Source organism: Paramisgurnus dabryanus, chromosome 9, assembly GCF_030506205.2.
Source record: "Paramisgurnus dabryanus chromosome 9, PD_genome_1.1, whole genome shotgun sequence".
Classification (NCBI taxonomy): Eukaryota; Metazoa; Chordata; class Actinopteri; order Cypriniformes; family Cobitidae; genus Paramisgurnus; species Paramisgurnus dabryanus.
In genome coordinates, this window is record NC_133345.1 from 16361646 (window position 1) to 16381152 (window position 19507).

The window sequence follows — 19507 nt, forward strand, 5'->3', positions numbered from 1 at the left end:
GAAAAAGTCAGATTTTCATGATATGTCCCCTTTAACTTATTACATTTATTTTATCAAACAGTTTTAAGGAGGCAGCATTACATATATGCCTATGGAGGCGGCTGACTACCTTTATAATATAGCGCTGCAACAACTAATTGATAATAATCAATAATGAAAGCGTGCTTAAGAAAGGTTGATCAATTAGTTTGGTCTGTGACGTTACTTGCCCAACACCTTACTGCAACAGCATGAGCTGCACAAAGTCAGGGGAACCTGCTACAAACAGTCTCATATTAAATTAAGAAATGAAACTTTTATTAACAAACATTGCGCTTTTGTCTCCTCCATCGTCCTGTCAATCGGTACTGCATGCTGTAAAAATAAGGCTTAAGAAGTCTGCGCTGTATGGGGCAGATGCGCCCGACTTTATAAATGTACAGCTTACACTGTTGCCATAGGTTGGGAAGTGAAGTCACAAACCAAGCTAATTGATAGTGACATTTATTGAACACTTTTTCATTATCGATTATTTGATTTGTTGTTTCAGCCCTAAAACACTACTATAACTTCAGCTAAATCACACTTATGTGGTTATATTTGTGTAAATAACTCAAACTTTATTGATTTGCATTATCCTGCACATAGCAACAATACATTTGCTGATGTTAGGAATATGTAAAGCTCAGGGAGAAAATCATTTAACCTTCAGCTTGCAGTTGGACAAAATATCCCAGCGTGAGCGCCATGGTCTGTGAATCCACTGTATTCAGGAGTTTGGCTGTGGCTGTGCCGGGCAGTGGGGTCCCATTTTGTTGGACGTAGTAGGTCATCTCAGCTGGGTTTTTTGGCCCATGCACACGCCTGAGACTCACCATCTGAATTCAGGAAAACACAGCAAAATTTTTCTCTATAAACTACATTGAGTCTTTTCCATTAAAGCAAACCAACTAGAAGACGTTTTCCACAAAAGAGAATTTACCAAGGATGAATATCAGTTTTTGACTGTGATGTGTGTGTTGCTTTAGTGCCCAGTGAATTTAACCTAAATGATTTACATAAGGTAATGCATACATGCACACACATGTGCTGAACAGAACACAATTTCTAATCTTGCAGGCCAGTTCTGGGTGCTAGGTTATGGGCGATTATTTCAAACTGTTATGGGACTGTACACAAATCAGCTTCTTAAACTCTGTCTCTTGATGAACGCCCAGTTGTCTTGCTTCTCTTAATCATTTCATCATCATTTAACAATTTAAAGCTGCCAAGATCAATACAAAGTGTAAAATACAATTTGCTAGCACTGTCTCAACAGATTTGGGCTATGTTCACACATCCTGGTTACTATGACAACCGTTATGGCTAAGTTAGCAACTTTAACTGTAGTCTGAACAGATTCCACATATACTCAACTGCAGAATTTAGCCTAAGTACACATGAGCCCTACTTCTGATATTGTGCACTGTGACAGTACTTTATGTATTGAATTAGATGACGTATCTGTATAAGGTGTATGTGTGGGAACAGTATGAATACATTCTGGACCACATCCTACATTCATCATGTTTTTTATGAAATATAATGTGTATGTTTTTTGACCTATGATGTAATAAATAACAACTGGGAAATAATAATTTTCTCAGATGTTGTTAAACGAGTATTATTTATCCATGATGAATACATTTCTTGGGACCTGTATCACTTAACCTTGAAAATAGATGCATGCTGCAAATGAAGATGCCACAGTTTTTCTTGATTGATTTAATTCATTAGCTTTATGCATTTTGCAGCTCCTCAGCTTCTGTGGCCTCATGGGATGGATGTGTTTACCTGATGCATACTGAGAAATCTCACTTGAAGCAGTAGACCAAATAAGTATTCATTGTATACTTTTTTGCATGCTGCGGTTTTGGATACTACACATTTTTTACTACTTATATAATATGGAAGTAGGTGATTTCGGATGTAGTGACTGCCTGTCACAAAGCTTTGATATGTGGCACATTAAAGTCCAGCCAAATATCAAAATTACCTCATGATTTACTCACCCTCAAGCAATCCGAGATACACATGTCCATTATCTTTCAGAAGAACACATTTGGAGTTATTTTAATAAATGTCTTGCTTTTCCAAGCTTTATAACAGTAGAAAACAGGGAACAACTTCTGACTTTAACACAAAAAAAGTGCATTCATCATTCACAAAAGTCCTTCACACGGCTCCAATAGGTTAATAAAGGTCTTCTGCTAGTTATTGATGTGATTTTGTAAGAATTATAAGAAAATAATGCACACCCAAGGTTCAATGTGGCACGATGCGAAACGGAGTGCCGTGTGCATTATTTTCAAATAATTCAAAGAACCGGAGTCAATTATTCCTCTTATACAACGGTTACCACAAACATTGCTCTGGTGCCTATTTTTACTACCCAGTCTCACAAAGTTTCGTGATATAGTCACGTATTTTTTTATTCTTTTTTCGTGCTATTATCACGAAATTTCGTGTTTTTTTCGTGATCGTATAACGAATTCCTGTTTTCGTGTGATTATCACGTATTGGTTACTCAACTGCTTTTTCCTATTTTTAAACCATTGTCGCTTCGGTTTAGGGTTAGATTTGGTGCTTGCATTAGAATGTCACTTTATATATTGGTTTATACTATTTTTTCTGATTTATTTTTTTATATGTCGCCTGGCGTTGGGGTTAGAGTTGGGTTTGGTTAGGGATGTCATTTTATGTAAATCTAACCCTAAACCGAAGCGACAATGGTAAGAAAATAGGACAAAACAGTTGAGTAACCAATACGTGATAATCACACGAAAACAGGAATTCGTTATACGATCACGAAAAAACACGAAATTTCGTGATAATAGCACGAAAAAAGAATAAAAAAAATACGTGACTAAATAACGAAATTTCGTGAGACTGGGCTGATTTTTAAGACATTTCACAAGTAAGGTGTGCGGTTATCAGAAATTAATGCATACCCACGGAACATTTCTCAGCCAATCAGAATACAGCATTTTGGTATAAACTATAATAACTAGCTTCCGGTAACAACGTCATCTTGAAGATTTAGCATAGTGAGCGTTGGCCACCATAAGCACATTGCGCAGTGAGAGTCCAAGATAGCATTGTTGCAGGAAGCTAGTTATTATAGTTTATAAAGTTTACAAATATTTTTCTTACGAAATCACATCGATTATCAGCAGAAGACCCCACTTTTTGGGGTTTAAAGTCAGAAGTTGTTCCCTGAACCCTGTTTTCTACTGTTATAAAGTGTGGAAGATGAAGGACATTTACTAAAGATGATGAGCATGTGTATCTTGGAATGACTTTGGCAAAATAAAGGCAGCTCCGGGAAATGTAATTGGATAGTTTTCATAGGCACCATAACAGACTTCTGTTTAAAATATAATCAGAGAGTGCATTTGTGATAACGTAACCCATATTTGAAAACTACAATACTAATTTCTCAATAGAAATGCAATAAATATAACCTTATTTACATTTTTTTTTTAACTCGACCAGCCTCGACCCATCACATTCCATGTGCACGCCCACACATTAAATTGTGGGACAAGATTATGAAGGTATCTCAGGAGACAGAAATGAAACCAAACGTGCCTTGATGCCTTCATGCCTTCGAATTAAGCATTTTAGAGATTTCAGACGCAGCCTATGTTTACTCTAATGTGTTATGCATTTAAAATGCAATACCTTTGCTAAGATTACTCCTGGAAACTAGTCCAGAGTTATTGACCCTTGTAAAAGTAGACTTCTATTGTTTTAGTTTGAAAACGTTAGGGTTGTGCTGCAGTGTAGACCATCCTAAACGTGCTGAATTTCTGACACTGTCAGAAAACTATTGTAGGCTATCTTTGGACGGAAGACTCTTTAAACCTCTCTCACTGTAAGACAAAGGGACACTGATGAAGAGCCACGATCACAGAAATCGTGACGATTATTTCACTAAGCAATCTTTCCCTTGAAAGTGATTTTTTTGTTAAACAGAGGTTTGTACCCTTAATAGTTCACACAGACTATAAACGTTATACCAACTTGTTTTTAACAGGTATGCTGAGGGATATACAATGTTAAGCACTCACTTGCAGTAAAAACTCACACCAGGGGCCCAGTTATGAAATTCAATACCAATGGGTGAAAAGATTAAAACCGTTATAACACTGTAGCTGCCTATATGTGCAAGACATCTGCCCAGTGTGTGTGCATGGTCATGTTTCATGTGTTTAGGGTCGTGTATAATGTAAACAGAGAGAACAGTATAGACAAGAATGGTTTTCATTTTAAAACACCATTGAGTAATGTGAACAGGACCTAACATTGCTAGTTGGCACAGCTTTCAATACCGACAAAGTACTACAGTAAATAATATCCTAATTCCAGTTAGACGTACCTGAACCGTGTAACTGCCCACTGTTGATGCCCTTTTAAAGCGAACGCCTTGTTGATGGGCCACCATAAGTAGCTCGGCTAAGCGTTCCTCCATCAGACTGGCGAAGCTTTGGTACAGTCCCTCTAGAGAGGAGTTCTCCACATCCTGAATAACTGTTAAGACGGTACATTTTAAAGCCTGTTTTCTCTCCAAATAGCAGAGAAGTTACTTTTTTACTAATTTGTTGGACCAGTGTGAATTAGCTATTAGTGTGTAAGTCTTAAAATATGATTTATTTAAAACAAAAAAGGTGGGGAATGTCAAGAAAAAGAAATGAACCTTATTTAATCATCTTATACTGTATATCAGTCTTTTAGATAAACGGTTGGTGACATTACCTGTGATTACCCAGAATGGCCTTGTTTCTACTGAGGTGTTGAGGTTGTGGTACTCTAGAGCTGAAAAGGACATATAGCAAGAGGATAAGAGGAAGAAAGAAAGACAGGGTGGAGAAAAAGAAAGTAAAAGAGAGAAAATAGATAAGTCAGCTAAGACAGTCGCTTTGATCCTGGTCCTGAGGCTTAGCTTAGCACATCAACTCTAGCCATATTTCCCAAATTAAACTTGTATTCAATTGCATACTGGGGGTGTGAATAAAGGCTCTTGCTGACATCATGTGTTCTAGGCAGATTTCTGTCAAATCTAAACAGCTGTTGGATTACTTTACAGTACTTCACAGGAATGAGAGAACGTGTTAAAATTCCAATGCAATTTCTCAATATGTGTTGACAATCAGGCAGGAAATAGGATTTGCAATTTCATTTTGAATGTACAGCAAGTAAAATCTTAACAGAATGTTATAGAAATAATGCAGTACGTTTATTTCATTATGGAAATCCCACCAAACACAAAGCAATTCCAAATATCTTTGATATTAATGTATTTAAATTTGCTGATATGTTATGTTAAAAATAAAGAAGTAGCCTAAATTCAAACAAACTATCTGCATGAAATTGAAGCATTGTGTGTGATACGTTGAATAATAACAGCGAAAACAACCTCAAAGTCCACATGAACAGATGTGTGACAGTGAGAGGTGCGAGTGTGATATCTCACCTATTCATCACATAAATATGTTTGCAAAATAGTTTTTAACACACTCACACAGGTGTATATGGTTCCCCCCACTGTTAATTCTTTTTCGTATAATTGGTGTTGATGTTCGTGCTGTGTCCTGGACAAGCAGATTTAGAGAATGAATTGATGGATTTATAAAACTTCAAAGTAAAAGTACTCGCTTATGCGGGTGTGTTTTCGAGATGACAAGGGCTGTTGATAAATTCCTTGTTTAAACTAAAAAGCATGCACCACTGAACATTGGCTTTTTTAGCTTGGATAAAAACATGTGAAAATAATATTAGACTTGACAATAAATACATAATACATACATTTATTAAATAACCCCTATGATGTTGCTAAAAAGAACATCATTTTGTGTACTTGGCGTAATGCAATGTGTTTACGTAATTTTTTCCAAATATCACACATCATAGCTCCTTTATGCCATGCCTTTCTGAACGCTATTTATTTTCATTTGTAAAGTTTTAGTTTTCAATTGATATTTCTCTTACAAAATCCAATTTATTACCCAAAGGCCTGTATTGTTCCCCCTAGAGCCGTGTGGATTACTTTTGTGTTTGAAAGAAGTGGACACCATTTCAACCGTTATTAATTTTGGAAGAGCAGGGGAATTTACTAAAATAACTGAAAATATGTTTGTCTGAAAATGATGGACATATGTATGGCTTGAGGGTAAGTAAATCATGGGGTTATTTTCATTTTTGGACAAACTTTCTCTTAAAGGAGCATTTCACCCGTAGAAATATTCATCTTTATTGAAGGGGGGCATATTTGCAGTCAATTTGGTGCCTATTTGACAGAGAAAAGGGGTGTTTGTAGTCTCACCCCCTCTACAAAGATATTGGACTTCCTTCTTTCAATGATGCAAAATGACGATTTTTACATCATTGAAAGAAGGAAGTGCAACACTGAAATCTGTATTTCTCCTGTCTCAGTGACAACTGAGGAAATGATGCACGACCATTCAAAAACATGACTGGGGTTCTAACTATACAAAGTTTAATGCAAATGGGTGAAGTGTCCCTTTAAAGTCTCAGTGTGGGCCACAACGGTCAAGTCACTCCAAAAACAAAGTTGTCATTTAATTCGTGTTGTGTGTATTGAAAAACTTACGCTCTGCCGTGATCAATGGAGGGTAAAAGAGGAAGTAGCCCACGAGTTCTGCTGTCAGACGACTGAGGAGGTTACTGGCCGTTGTGCCATTGAGAGTGACACTACCATTATGAACCACATATATCAGAGATACAGCCGGAGAACCTGAAGACTGAGATGCACTCAAGATCTATGAGAAAAATACATCCAATGAAATTATGTGAAATATATATATAAGTTTTATTGCATTTTATATTAACTTTATCAGCTGTTAAAGCTTGAAAATGATTAATTCAAAATCAGTTTTCATTTAATCATCCCAAAGTCATTTGAAAGACTTTCTTCTGCATATATAAAGATCATCCAGTAAACGTCTGGTTTTGTGAATTTTATATAATGGCAATAATGTTTTACAATGGCACATTATTACCAGTGGCGGCCGGTGACTTATTTTTTCGAGGGCTTTCGATGCGAAGTTCGTCACAACATGTATGTAGACCGTCATGTGTGTGGTTTGTCATTTCAAAATATGTGTTCTGCGCGTCGAGTGAACCTATGTGCATCATGTGTTTTGTCAAAATAAGTGCCTGCTGCAGATGCATCTCAAGGGTTAATGAAAAAAGAGATGCTTGCGTTCACAAGATACTCGTATAATCTCATGCATAATAAGAGTTTACTGTTAAGGGAGCATCTGTGTGTATTTTGTGAACGTGAGCGTCTCTTTTATCATAAACGGTTTTGACGCTTGTGCAGCAGAACACTTATTTTGACAAAACACGTGATCCACATGGTTCACATGATGCAACAAACACATATTTTAAAAACACAAGTCCGAACACATATTTTGAATTTGCACCCCTCGGAACAGCAGTCACCAGCCAGGACTCATTTCAACACTTACTATGGGACCCAAGAGTGTCAGCAAATTGATCAGTTAACGTTAATTTAACGTGACATAATTTGATTGTTTACATAAATAAAATGCACGCTTACAATGCAAATCATTTTAATATTGTTTTTTGCGTTGCATTTTGGGAATTTTTAGGGAATGAATGTTCCATTGCACTGGAAGGATTTTGCGATTAAGACACAGCTTATGACTCAAATCACCCATCCTGATATTTATTACACAATGTCCTATTCTATTCCACAGAAGAAAATGATGTGGTTTCAGAATGAAATGATGGTAAGTAAATGATGGCAAAAGTTTTATGTCTGCTAGTGACGTGCATGTTCAATAAAAGCATGTCCCAGAAAGCTCAGAAGAGAGGCAGATGTTGTAGAGTTATGGCTTAATAAAGACTGAAAGTTATGGGCTGTCCCACCTGTACAGTGAGGCTGCTGTAAGAGTTAAGCACCATGGCTTCTGCCTCAGCAAATGCATTCTCCAATCTCTGCTCCATCATCTGAGTAAATCTACAGGATCTCAGGTCATCCTCTGGACCAACAAACCTCAGCACTACAAACATAAAATAAGACACAAAATAAAAGAAAATATGATTATTGTGTACAAAGACAAACCATTACTGATTAATTCTGTTTCATTGATATCATATGTGTTTTATATGACGCACAGTATTTTGTACAATAATTTAAAAACAATTACTGTTTTTTATTTTCCTATATTTTGGTATATTTGCTTTCATCAATGTATATAGCAGTAATGTATCAGTATTGATAGAGATGAAGCTGTGTATCTGTCCCATGTTTTCTCATTATATGCAGTAATGTATTAATGGCAATAGTGGTGCTGTGAGTCTCACCTGTCTTTAGCATGTATGAGATGGCAGGACTCGGCCTCCAGGGTGCTGCTGGGATGGAAATTGCCTGGACCAGAGGCACAAACTGTCGGATGTCTGCCATCAATCTCTTAATACCGTAGACGGTAAGAGCCTCCACCACCACAGAAGCGGTGTACACCATCTCTCCACGGGTCACATAATAACCAACAGTCACGTTAGGCACGCTGGAAATGCTTTCCACCTGAGAGGCAAGGAAGTGTTTCATATTAACAGAATGGAAAGTCATCTTCAATCGTTTATAATTACTTACGATGCAATAATACATTTAGTCAGGAAAAGGAAAGGGCAAAAGTAAAAATTAATTTTTATCTGGTTCATTTTAAAATAAAGAGATCATGATTTCTATTCTGACTGAAGACCAGCACAATCCAGCATTGTAAGTCTTTGTGGTTTGACTGTGTGTATTGTGTCAGCAAATACCCATCAGTCCTTTCAGTGTGAATACCTGTGTGTTATTAGGATGTATTTCTCTCTGAGTAAATTTGAAACACTCAGAGACTTCGGTTTAAAAATATCATTAGATGTTTTAGAAATGGTTTTAAAAATGAATTACTTAATGAATTCCATTCATTTCCATCCCTTGACTGAAACAAGATATACACGGCTGTGGCGTTGTTTCATTACTGGATATAATATTCTTCATCCTTGTTTGCATCAGTTGTAGTCTTGCCCTTTTGGTCTTTTTTCATGAACAAGCGGCTAAATGCTGCTAAAAGCTAAAAATACAATACACAATAACACACAATCACTTCTGTTGTTCCTTCAAAAAAATCCCTAAAGTTACCAATATGAAATTGCACCCACATCAAAGGAAATTTTTTTTAACAATATGGACACCCAGGCTGAAGCTTAAATATATGATAACTAAACTACAGTTTCCCCCCATAGTCTAAAATCATGTGGATTAGGTATGTCAGGTATGGCCCTCTCCTAATTTGTGTGGATTAATTTGTTTATGGATTAAAGGTACAATGCAGGAATTTTAGACGGATCTCTTGACAGAAATGCAGTATAATATACTACATGATTATATTACCAGTGGTGTATAAAGACCATACATAATGAATTGTATTGTTTTTATTTCCTTAGAATGACCCGTTTTTTTCCTACATACACCACAGGTCTCCGTTTATGGAAGGCGTCATCATGTTTCTACCAGTGTTGTTTTCGTCAACGATAACGAAATTATTTCGTTTCCCCACCTATTTTTTATGACACTAACGCGACGATGACTTGCTAAAAATATCTCTAAGGTGACGAAAACATGACGAGACGCTTTCGAGTTTTCGTTGACGAGACAGAACGGAAATTATTTTAAGTCTGACGTTCACAATTCATGTCATTTCTGCCTATTTTGCGTAAAATCTGTCTGTTTTAAGCTAAAAAGTATCAGCAATGCTGCCGCTTCCTATCCTTGTTTTGGGTCAACACAGTCTCACTCACGCCCACCACCCGCCGTGACCAGATTTCACACAACAACAACAACACACCTGCGGCTGTGGCGAGTTCGAAGGACTGTAGCGGTGCCGCCAATAAACGGAAACGACGAAATTATTTATGGACATACTTTCAGTATAATCCATCAGAAAGACAAACGGAATGTATATTGGGAGACGACGGTAAATGTGGCCACAAACTAGTTGGGAAAAATACCACCAACCTCAAGCGGCACCTGAAGGCTCATCACGCTGATATTTTTAAAGGTAACTAACAAGTCACGCTGTTAAACATATCATATACATTCAATTTTACTCGACATTCGGCTCGTGACACATTTCATGGTAAGCTTAAGGTTTTACATGTATCAAACCTAAGCCCATTTCCAATACTTTTTGTGGTGTATTTATTTAAATAAGGCAATGCACGCATTTCTCAACTTTATTGTCAGGATCCCAAATGTTATTAAGTGTATTTTGTCTTGTTTGGTGCTAGGATCCTGACACCCCCATATACGTGTTCTGTGTTTGTGTGGACTGTCACGTGACCTATGTGTGGCACGTGCTCTCCTGTCTTTAGTCTTAACCATACCCTCCTGTTTCCTAATTATGTATGATTAGTTTCCTCACCTGTTTGTTATTGTCCCCTAATTAGTTTCCCTATTTATATGCCATTGTGTCTCTTGTCTTTGCCGGATCATTGTGTTTGTACGTCGTCAGGAGTTCGTCTAGTTTTTGTCATGCCTGTTATTATTTCTTTCTTGCCTTGTTTACCCCCTCGAGGGAGTTTTTTGTTCAATAAAAAAAGTCTTTTGAGTTGAGAGCTGTCTGCACTTGGGTTCTATCCTCCACCATTCCTGACATTTATAAGCGAGGTCTCAGCGTAACACACAAACTCAACATGAGAGTATATCAGGCTCAACTTTTTGTTATGACATGCGCAGAAGGCACACCGACTAAAACAACGGCAAGCCCTCAGGGACAATCTTAATGCACATTTTAATAGTATTAAATACACCACACTTTTTAAACTTTTTTTTACTTAAATTGACTTAAACTTGACTAAAACCTTTTTGTGTTTTCATTGACTAAAACTATCAAGTTTATAAGTGACTAAAATGTGACTAAAACTAAAAAGCATTTTCGTCCAAAAGACTAAGACTAAAACTAAAAGGGCTGCCAAAAACAACACTGGTTTCTACAGTAGCCCTAAATGGAAAACTGATTCATCCTTACGTTGTCTCAGACAGTGGCAGCTATTGTAGGTTCTCTTTGCGTTTCGAAATTTAGGTTGGTTACAATTCGCAATTTCACCACTAGTTGCCGCTAAAAACCTTTAACCGGTTCTCACCTTGAATATAGCCATAAATAATAAATACATAAATAAACAAATGGTTGTCAAGTACTCAGGCATGCCTGTAGACTGAACACGTAATATGCCTGCACATGACCTCATCGCATGTACATCCAAAATTGTAGCTGAATCATGTGTGAAATATTTGTAGAGATAAAAAGATCAACGTGATCATTTATTACCATAATACAATCAGGATAATTGAGCAGTAAAAAGGAGACAATGTGACATTGAAATGCTGGGTAGAGCCATGACGAGTGCCCAATCTGAAATTGTAATAGGGTTATAAACATACGGGAGCTTACCAAAAGACGGCATTTATTTTCAACCCAAAAATAGTCGATATTTAAAGTGCCCGTATTATGAAAAACTCACTTTTTCTGGGTTTTGGGGTGTTATTTTGTGTCTCTGATGCTCCCACACGCATACAAACTTGGAAAAAAATCCATCCATGCTGTTTTGAGTGAGATACAGGTTTCTGAATGTCCTCTGCCTTGAGTCTCAGATTGCGCGAGTTAAAACTCAGCTCCGTTGTGACGTAACAAAAAGTTTCGTCACATTCAGTTTGAATTTTCCCGCCAGGTAGCTAGAGAGCATAGAGCAGTCACTTGAATGAGACCCTCTGTGCTGTTATCATCTCTCACGGAAATAACAGCGCTATTTGGATATTATGGATTATACTTCCACCTACTTTTAAAAACAAAGTTTTAACGCGTGGTTATTGGAACCCGGAGTAATCTTATATACAGTGTGTTACGACGCAAACAGTCCTCAGATTGTAGGCGATAAGACCTTCATGCGAAATCTGATGTAAACAACAGACTATGTATCTATATTTCACGGATTATAAGCATTTGTGGACAAAAATGGTAATTGGATGTATTTTATTGGACTTTCATGGATCATTCACACATCTGAAACAGACTGGATTCGATTCGCGATCGCGTTGTTTCAAAAGGTAAGAAGTCACGTTGTATTTTGCATGTTGTCATCTTCTGTCACAAAATACTACATTTATGATGCTAGAGCTAAAAGCTTTTTGCCAAACTAACCGAGACCGTACGCCCCGGCTTTTCTGACGAGGCGAGCCTCTAATAACTTTACGGTCCGCATAGATATATACACGGTCCGGACCTCCCGCTAGCTTCTAGCAATTAGCACGCGGTCCACAAGCAGTATACATCCCCCGCCGGGTCTTAATTTCTGTAATTTGCGAAAATAATGCGTTTGAAAATGTTTATAACGGGAATATGTTAGTATTGTCAAGGGAAAACGAGTGTATTGTTCAGACTGCTACATCACAATTTACGCTGGAATCTTTGTGTGTCATGATGAGTTTGACACACCGAGACCGGGCCTTACCGCCCCGGCTTTTCTGACGAGGCTAACCCCCGAACGGTCCGGACCTCCCGCTAGCTTCTAGCAATTAGCACGCGGTCCACAAGCAGTATACATCCCCCGCCGGGTCTTAATTTCTGTAATTTGCAAAAATAATGCGTTTGAAAATGTTTTATAATGGGAATTAGAGCTGTAATCGGGCCTTAAAAGTTAGGCCCGAAATGTCCGGAGCCCGACAGAATGCAGCCCGAACCCGAACGTACATTTAGATTGACAGCTTTTTAAAAGCCCGAACCCGTTTACAGCCCGACATTATTTAAATGTGCGCACACACACAGCTTTTGTCAAGAATGAGAAATTTACACAGGTTTTAACATTATTTATTCATGACTAATAATCTACACGCCACTTGGAAGTTGAAACAAAGAAATAAGTAATCTGTAACATTGTAACATCTCATTCTAAATAGGCTTATGCAATACACTATAAATATGCCAATAAAATTATTATTTCTTAACGAATTAAATTAAGATAATACATTCTGAATTAAGATGGGTATTTGGCAATAACGAAATTAAGAGGCAGGCTCCGCGGGATTTGCGTCGGCACTTCTCTCCATTACTGCCAACATTAGTCTATATCCTCTGTCTAAATTATGTAAGACTCGATTCATATTTAGTTAAACATTGAAAAACCTACTCACCAAGATTAGGCTACATGTTTTTGATGAGGAAAATCATTAAATCCATTGTAAATGAATTCAGCGCGATCCTGCGCTACTGATTTGAACTTGACCGCTCATTTACCTCACAAAGCCGGAGCGGAAGCCCGAGCCCGTGTAAAATGTTAGAAATGAAGCCCGAACCCGCCCGAGCCCGTCGGGTCCCGACGGGTCCCGTCGGGTTCGGGCAAAGATCTTCAGCTCTAATGGGAATATGTTAGCATTGTCCTGGGAAAACGAGTTTATTGTTGTGACTGCTAACGTAACATCACAATTTACTCTGGAATCATTGTGTGTCATGAGTTTCTTCTCCTGTGTTGTACTTATTAGTGAAACTTTTCTGCATGATTTGTCTGTTGGCAACATAAACCGTTAATAATAATAATAATAATATATAAAATAATAACACGGTATGGTCTGTACTGCTCACGATACCACTGAGCATGCGCACGATCACATGACGTTAGTAGTGGGGCGTGATCAAAGGAGCAGTAGCTCATAAATATGTAAGACTAGCTCAAAACGGCACAACTGAACTGCCCTGAAAAAGAGGCTACTAGAGATGGATAACAATCTTTTCCTACAAGCTATTTCAAGCAAACAACTTTTGAAACATGCTTTATGGAACTCATACACCTATATAACTTGTGGAAAAGCAGTCATAAGATGGGCACTTTAAGAGAATGATTTTTAAGAATGCGTCAAACATCAGATTCTGCAGATTACTGTACATACAAAACTCTGATCATTAACTGTAAGTGAAATGTTGGGTTCATATGTCAACTTTAATAAATACATGAATGATGCATTATTTACCTTAGCTTGAAGCATGCTATCATTTAAGGCTTTCTTCAGAGCATTAGTTAGTCCTCTAGGGAGATTCTGCTTCAGAATACTATCTAGACGACTTCTCCGTAACTGAATGGACAGCACTGTCATAGAAACACACACAAAAAATAAAAGAAAGAGTTCACTAAGCTTTTCAAATTGTCCATCTTATGATAACCCAAAGGTATTTTTTCTTACTGGTCAAATCATTACATTTTTAAATATCTGTCCAACTAAAACAATAGATAATTAAACACGGTGAAGAACAGCAACAGGTCTTACACCATAGCATACACTTGTTATAAAACCTTTAGCTGATCTCTTGGCCATTCAAATTTAAAGACCGGAAGAAAACTTAATGGCCTTTTATTTCTAAAGAGCCTTATCTCAGGTTAGAGCACCTGCAATACCCATCAGGACATATTTTTTTATCACATTTGAATGAATGGTGTAATATGATATCTGTTATGCATATTTCCTAAATGTCTCAGTCTTAGAAAAGTATAAATATACAATTTCAGTAAGCTATTTTAATAAAGAATTGAGGTCATATGAGCCTTCACAATGCTAATCTATTTCTTGAAATGGTTTAAATTACTGTAGACATAGTTGTCATTATTTCGATCAAATTTCTATTTAGAAGCCAAATACAAACCCACTTAAAATTACTTTCAAAGAAAGTATTGTTTATGTACATCTTATAAAATTAAATAATACTATGAATTCTTTATACTGAATGTCATAATTGTTCATTTTGTCTCTGTCTGTACTTATATATTTAAAGGAACAGTATGTAGGATTGTGGCCAAAACTGGTATTGCAACCACAAAACTTGTGGCTAAAACTGGTACTGCAATCACACAGCTGGTGGCCAATACACAAAATGACAACATAAACATCAGTTGAGGGCTGCAACTCCACTTTTTAAATGACAAATATCCTGGCCAGACCACTGTTGTCAATTATATAAGTATTTGAAATGAAAATGATTTCTTAATGTCTAGTGACATATCAGGGCCATTTTATAATTAATTGATATAAATTTCTTACATACTGTTCCTTCAAGTATTAATGTAAAACTGTGATCATTTTCTGAAAACTATGATTAGCTTGGCAAATCTGAAAATCTGATATTTACAGCAATTTACTGTAGTTTTCTAATGATGTCTTTAATATTTGAACCTGTTTTGATCCACATTCGGTCAGTGATGTTACATCTGAGCAGTGTGCTTTCGCCAGCAGGTGCTTCCGGTGGGCCCGCAGTGCTTTTCGACAGGGTTGTCTTTGTGCTTTGTGAGGTGGAAGAGGACAGGACTCGAGTGGTTGAATATCTGAAGGATGAAGATGTTTTTGTGTTTCGTTTGGCACTGGTTAAATGGGTAGTGCTGGTCAACTCTGTGGTTGTTAAAGAAGAGGTGCTGGTTGTTGCAACGGTATTGCTGGTAAATGCTGTGGGTTGAGATACGGTGAGCGTAGAGACTGCTGGTCGTTCTTGTTGTTTGTCTGCAAATCTGTTGGGGAAATTTATACTGGAACCACTGGCTTTAACCTGAACGTCTGCAGCTGTGGGTGTGGCCACCGGTGACATCAGCTCAGATATCCACTCAGACCCTGCAACCACAAAAATGATGAAAAATATAAAGGTATTATTTTAGATAATACTGATAGTAAAGAACAAGAGGATGATGAAAAGGATGAAGATGACACTGATTTTTTTATTGAAAACTATTATTGCTGATATTAATGAAAACGCTTATAATGAAGACAATGACAGTGTTAAAAAAAGATGAAGCTAGGAATTAAAATGAAATCCTACAATATACCTCTATTCAATTTAAATCTATTTACAGTGGTGTGAAAAAAGTGTTGGCCCCCTTCCTGATTTTTTAAAATATTAATCCAAGATAACACAAGAAAACACAACAAGCAGTTTTTAAATGAAGGTTTTTATTATGAAGGGAAAGCAAAGTCCAAACCCACATGGTCCTGTGTGAAAAATTGCTAGAAAAAGAAATAAAAACAGAGCAATAATAAAATAAGGTTATTTATTTTTAAAGTATTTTATTTTTCAAATCGGGGCTACATTTTTAATATATTTACAGTAGGAAATTTACAAAATATCTTTATGGAACATGAACTTTACTTAAAGCAATAGTTTAGACAAAAATGAAAATTACCCCATGATTTACTCACCCTCAAGCCATCAGAGTTACATACTGTTTGTCCATCTTTTTTAAATATTTTTGAAAATGTCCTAGTTCTTCCAATCTTTATAACAGATAAATTTGCTAAGCAGCTTTGAGTCCAATGAAAGTGCATCCATTCTTCACAAAATTAATCCACACTGCTCCAGGGGTGTTCAAACAGGCCTGCTAAGGGTAATCGGTGCAATTTTATAAGAGAAATATTCACACTCTAAAAAATATTGGGTTAAAAAGAACCCAAATTGGGTTGTTTTTAGCCCAACGGCTGAGTAAATATAGGACAGAACACACGCTGGGCTAACTTGACCCACAACAAGTTTGGTTGTTAATTTTAACCCAGCAAATATGTTGTTTTTTTAACTCAAAGGATTGTTTTCTTTTTTTTCTTTTCTTTATTTAAAGGTGACACAGAATGATTGAACGGGGTATTTATCCTTGTTCTGTGATGTGACATGTAGACAAAATTTTTTTGTTTGGGTCTGTAATGCCTTAGAAGCTTCCTAAAAACCTCTCTCAGATAGCTCTATTAGGGTGGGGGATTTTAAACAAGTGGTTTTGCACCTCTTTGGCTCCCCCTACTGGCTTAACTTGCAATATCATTACTGATTGGCTGACTTTGCTGCCACTCAAAAAATGTAGCCAATTATTTTAAAGTGGAGGGGCAGTGAGATGCCTGTGATGTCATAAGCATCAGTTTTTCAGATTGGGCTGTTTTCTGGCTGACATTTCTAAAAGAGGAATTTCTATGAGACTGAGATGTTTAGCATGTTTAGCACTTTTTCTATGTTTGTGAATGCGGGTAGACTACCATTATTCAACAAAGACAAGGAAAAACGTTTTTTTTATTCTCTGTTCCCTTTAAACATGAGGTCAATTTTACTTTGGGTTAAAGGGATAGCTCGGCCAAAAATGATATTTAACCCATGATTTACTCACCCCGAAGCCGTCTGAGATGCATATGTCCATCATTTTTCAGACTAACACATTTTCAGTTATTTTAGAAAATGTTTTAGATCTTAAGTTAATCAAATTTAAAGTTACAAGGTCCACATCCTTCAAGTCCAAAAAATGTGTGTCCATCCTTCACAAAATAAATCTAAACGGCTCCAAGATGATAAAAAAGGCCTCCTGAGGGTAATTCGCATGGTGTTGTTGTAGAAACATCCATATTTAAAACTTTATAAACGGAAATAACTTACTTTCTGGTAACGCCGCCATCTTAGTCGCGTCCGCATTTAAGATGAGAGCGTACGCAGTTTGCGGAGGTTTGTGGTGCTGCTTTCTGCCCCCGCCCTCTGAATTTGTCATACGTCACTAAGAAAAGTGTGTACACTACGCTAATACTCTCTCCTGAATACAGAGGAGTCTAGCTTTTTACCTGGACACAAGAAGATGATGTTCAGAAATGTGTTGTGAGAGCTGCTTGAGCAGTTTATGCAACGGTTAAAAACTTTATTTTTAATTATCTGTATAAGCAGCCCAGTCTCACGAAATTTCGTTATATAGTCACGTATTTTTTTTATTCTTTTTTCGTGCTATTATCACGAAATTTCGTGTTTTTTCGTGATCGTATAACGAATTCCTGTTTTCGTGTGATTATCACGTATTGGTTACTCAACTGTTTTGTCCTATTTTCTTACCATTGTCGCTTCGGTTTAGGGTTAAATTTACATAAAATGACATCCCTAACCAAACCCAACTCTAACCCTAACGCCAGGCGACATATAAAAAATAAATCTGAAAAAATAGTATAAACCAATATATAAAGTGACATTCTAATGCAAGCACCAAATCTAACCCTAAACCGAAGCGACAATGGTTTAAAAATAGGAAAAAGCAGTTGAGTAACCAATACGTGATACTCACAAGAAAACAGGAATTCGTTATACGATCACGAAAAAACACGAAATTTCGTGATAATAGCATGAAAAAAGAATTAAAAAAAATATGTGACTATATCACGAAACTTTGTGAGACTGGGTAGGTATAAGCAGATTATGTGTGTTAACATGACATTAATCACGTCTCACGTCACTCGTCTTCCTTTATTACAACATGTTTTTTGCTTAGGTTTTACATACGTTACTTATCAAACAAGCTAACCGCTAATGACCATAGCGGTGCATGTAATAACGTTTCACGTCATGTAAACTGGCCTGTTGCCACACGTAGATAAATATATTGATACCAACCTTGTTTATCCACATAAATTTATACACAGCCCCTCCATCCTAAAGTGAATTCAAACAGCACAACATTTGATGCATCGCGGGAGGGTTGCATTCATTCAACTGTCAGTGAAAACGACCCAAATATTAATCCAATGAATGTCTTACACAAAACTACTCAAGACTGAGAAAATAACACAATTAGATGACCCAAAGGGCTCAACGCAGCGTTTGGGAAAAAAATAACCTAGCATTTTTTTGGGGGGCCATTTTGCCTTTTATTTGAAAGACAGTAACTGAAAAATGACAGGAAAGTACAGGGTGGAGAGAGGGGTATGGGATCGGCAAAGGACCTCGAGCCAGGAATTGAACTTGGGTCGCCGGAAGTGCGTCCGCACCATATGTTGGAGCAAAGTCTACTACACCATCGGCTCCGACTAACCTAGCATTTTTAGAGTTGTTTTAGAGTGCATATTAAAAACTTAATAACAAGTGTACCCACTTTTTTAGTGAAGTATGACGAATACGGAGGGCAGAAGTTACTTTTACATATTATGGATTCACATTCTTTAGACTTGAAGGAGCTGGACCTACAAGAATGTGTCCGTATGAAAAAGGATGAACATATGTAACTCATATGGCTTTAGGGTAAGTATATCATGGGGTAATTTTCATTTTCGGCCGAACCATAGCTTTAATATCCTAATGATTTTTGGCGTAAAGAAAAATCTATAATTTTTACCCATACAATGTTTCGTTGGCCTTTGCTACATAAGCATTCGAAGGCACAGTCATTTCAAGCATACCAACATACTTAAACATGCTAATTTCCATATAAACTGAGCAATCTACATTGGCTCTCTTTCCCCCACATCTACAGAAAGATTTCAGGAGACTGAAAGTGTGAAATTATGTAACTCTCTTCTGTCAGGTATTTTAAAGTAAGTGACTCAATCTGACACTGCATAAAGAGAGCTGCTTGTGATCTAGACCTTACGCTCACGAAACATCTGATGTATAAGACACACAAAACTAAAAACATTTCA

The 19507-nt window shown here is 37.0% G+C and overlaps 1 protein-coding gene across 3 annotated transcripts in view; it reads right to left on the minus strand.

Annotated features, from left to right (window-relative positions):
* Window positions 1-19507, minus strand: part of kiaa1549lb (KIAA1549-like b) — a 131136-nt gene that overhangs the window by 82240 nt on the left and 29389 nt on the right. For all 3 annotated transcript variants that reach the window (XM_073815719.1, XM_065269990.2, XM_065269991.2), the window contains exons 3-10: window positions 15272-15700; window positions 14078-14193; window positions 8374-8593; window positions 7936-8069; window positions 6632-6800; window positions 4777-4836; window positions 4400-4551; window positions 686-857 (exon numbers count right to left, since the gene is read on the minus strand). In XM_073815719.1, the coding sequence (XP_073671820.1) occupies window positions 686-857; window positions 4400-4551; window positions 4777-4836; window positions 6632-6800; window positions 7936-8069; window positions 8374-8593; window positions 14078-14193; window positions 15272-15700 (1452 nt within the window). The remainder of the gene's footprint in view (window positions 1-685; window positions 858-4399; window positions 4552-4776; window positions 4837-6631; window positions 6801-7935; window positions 8070-8373; window positions 8594-14077; window positions 14194-15271; window positions 15701-19507) is intronic.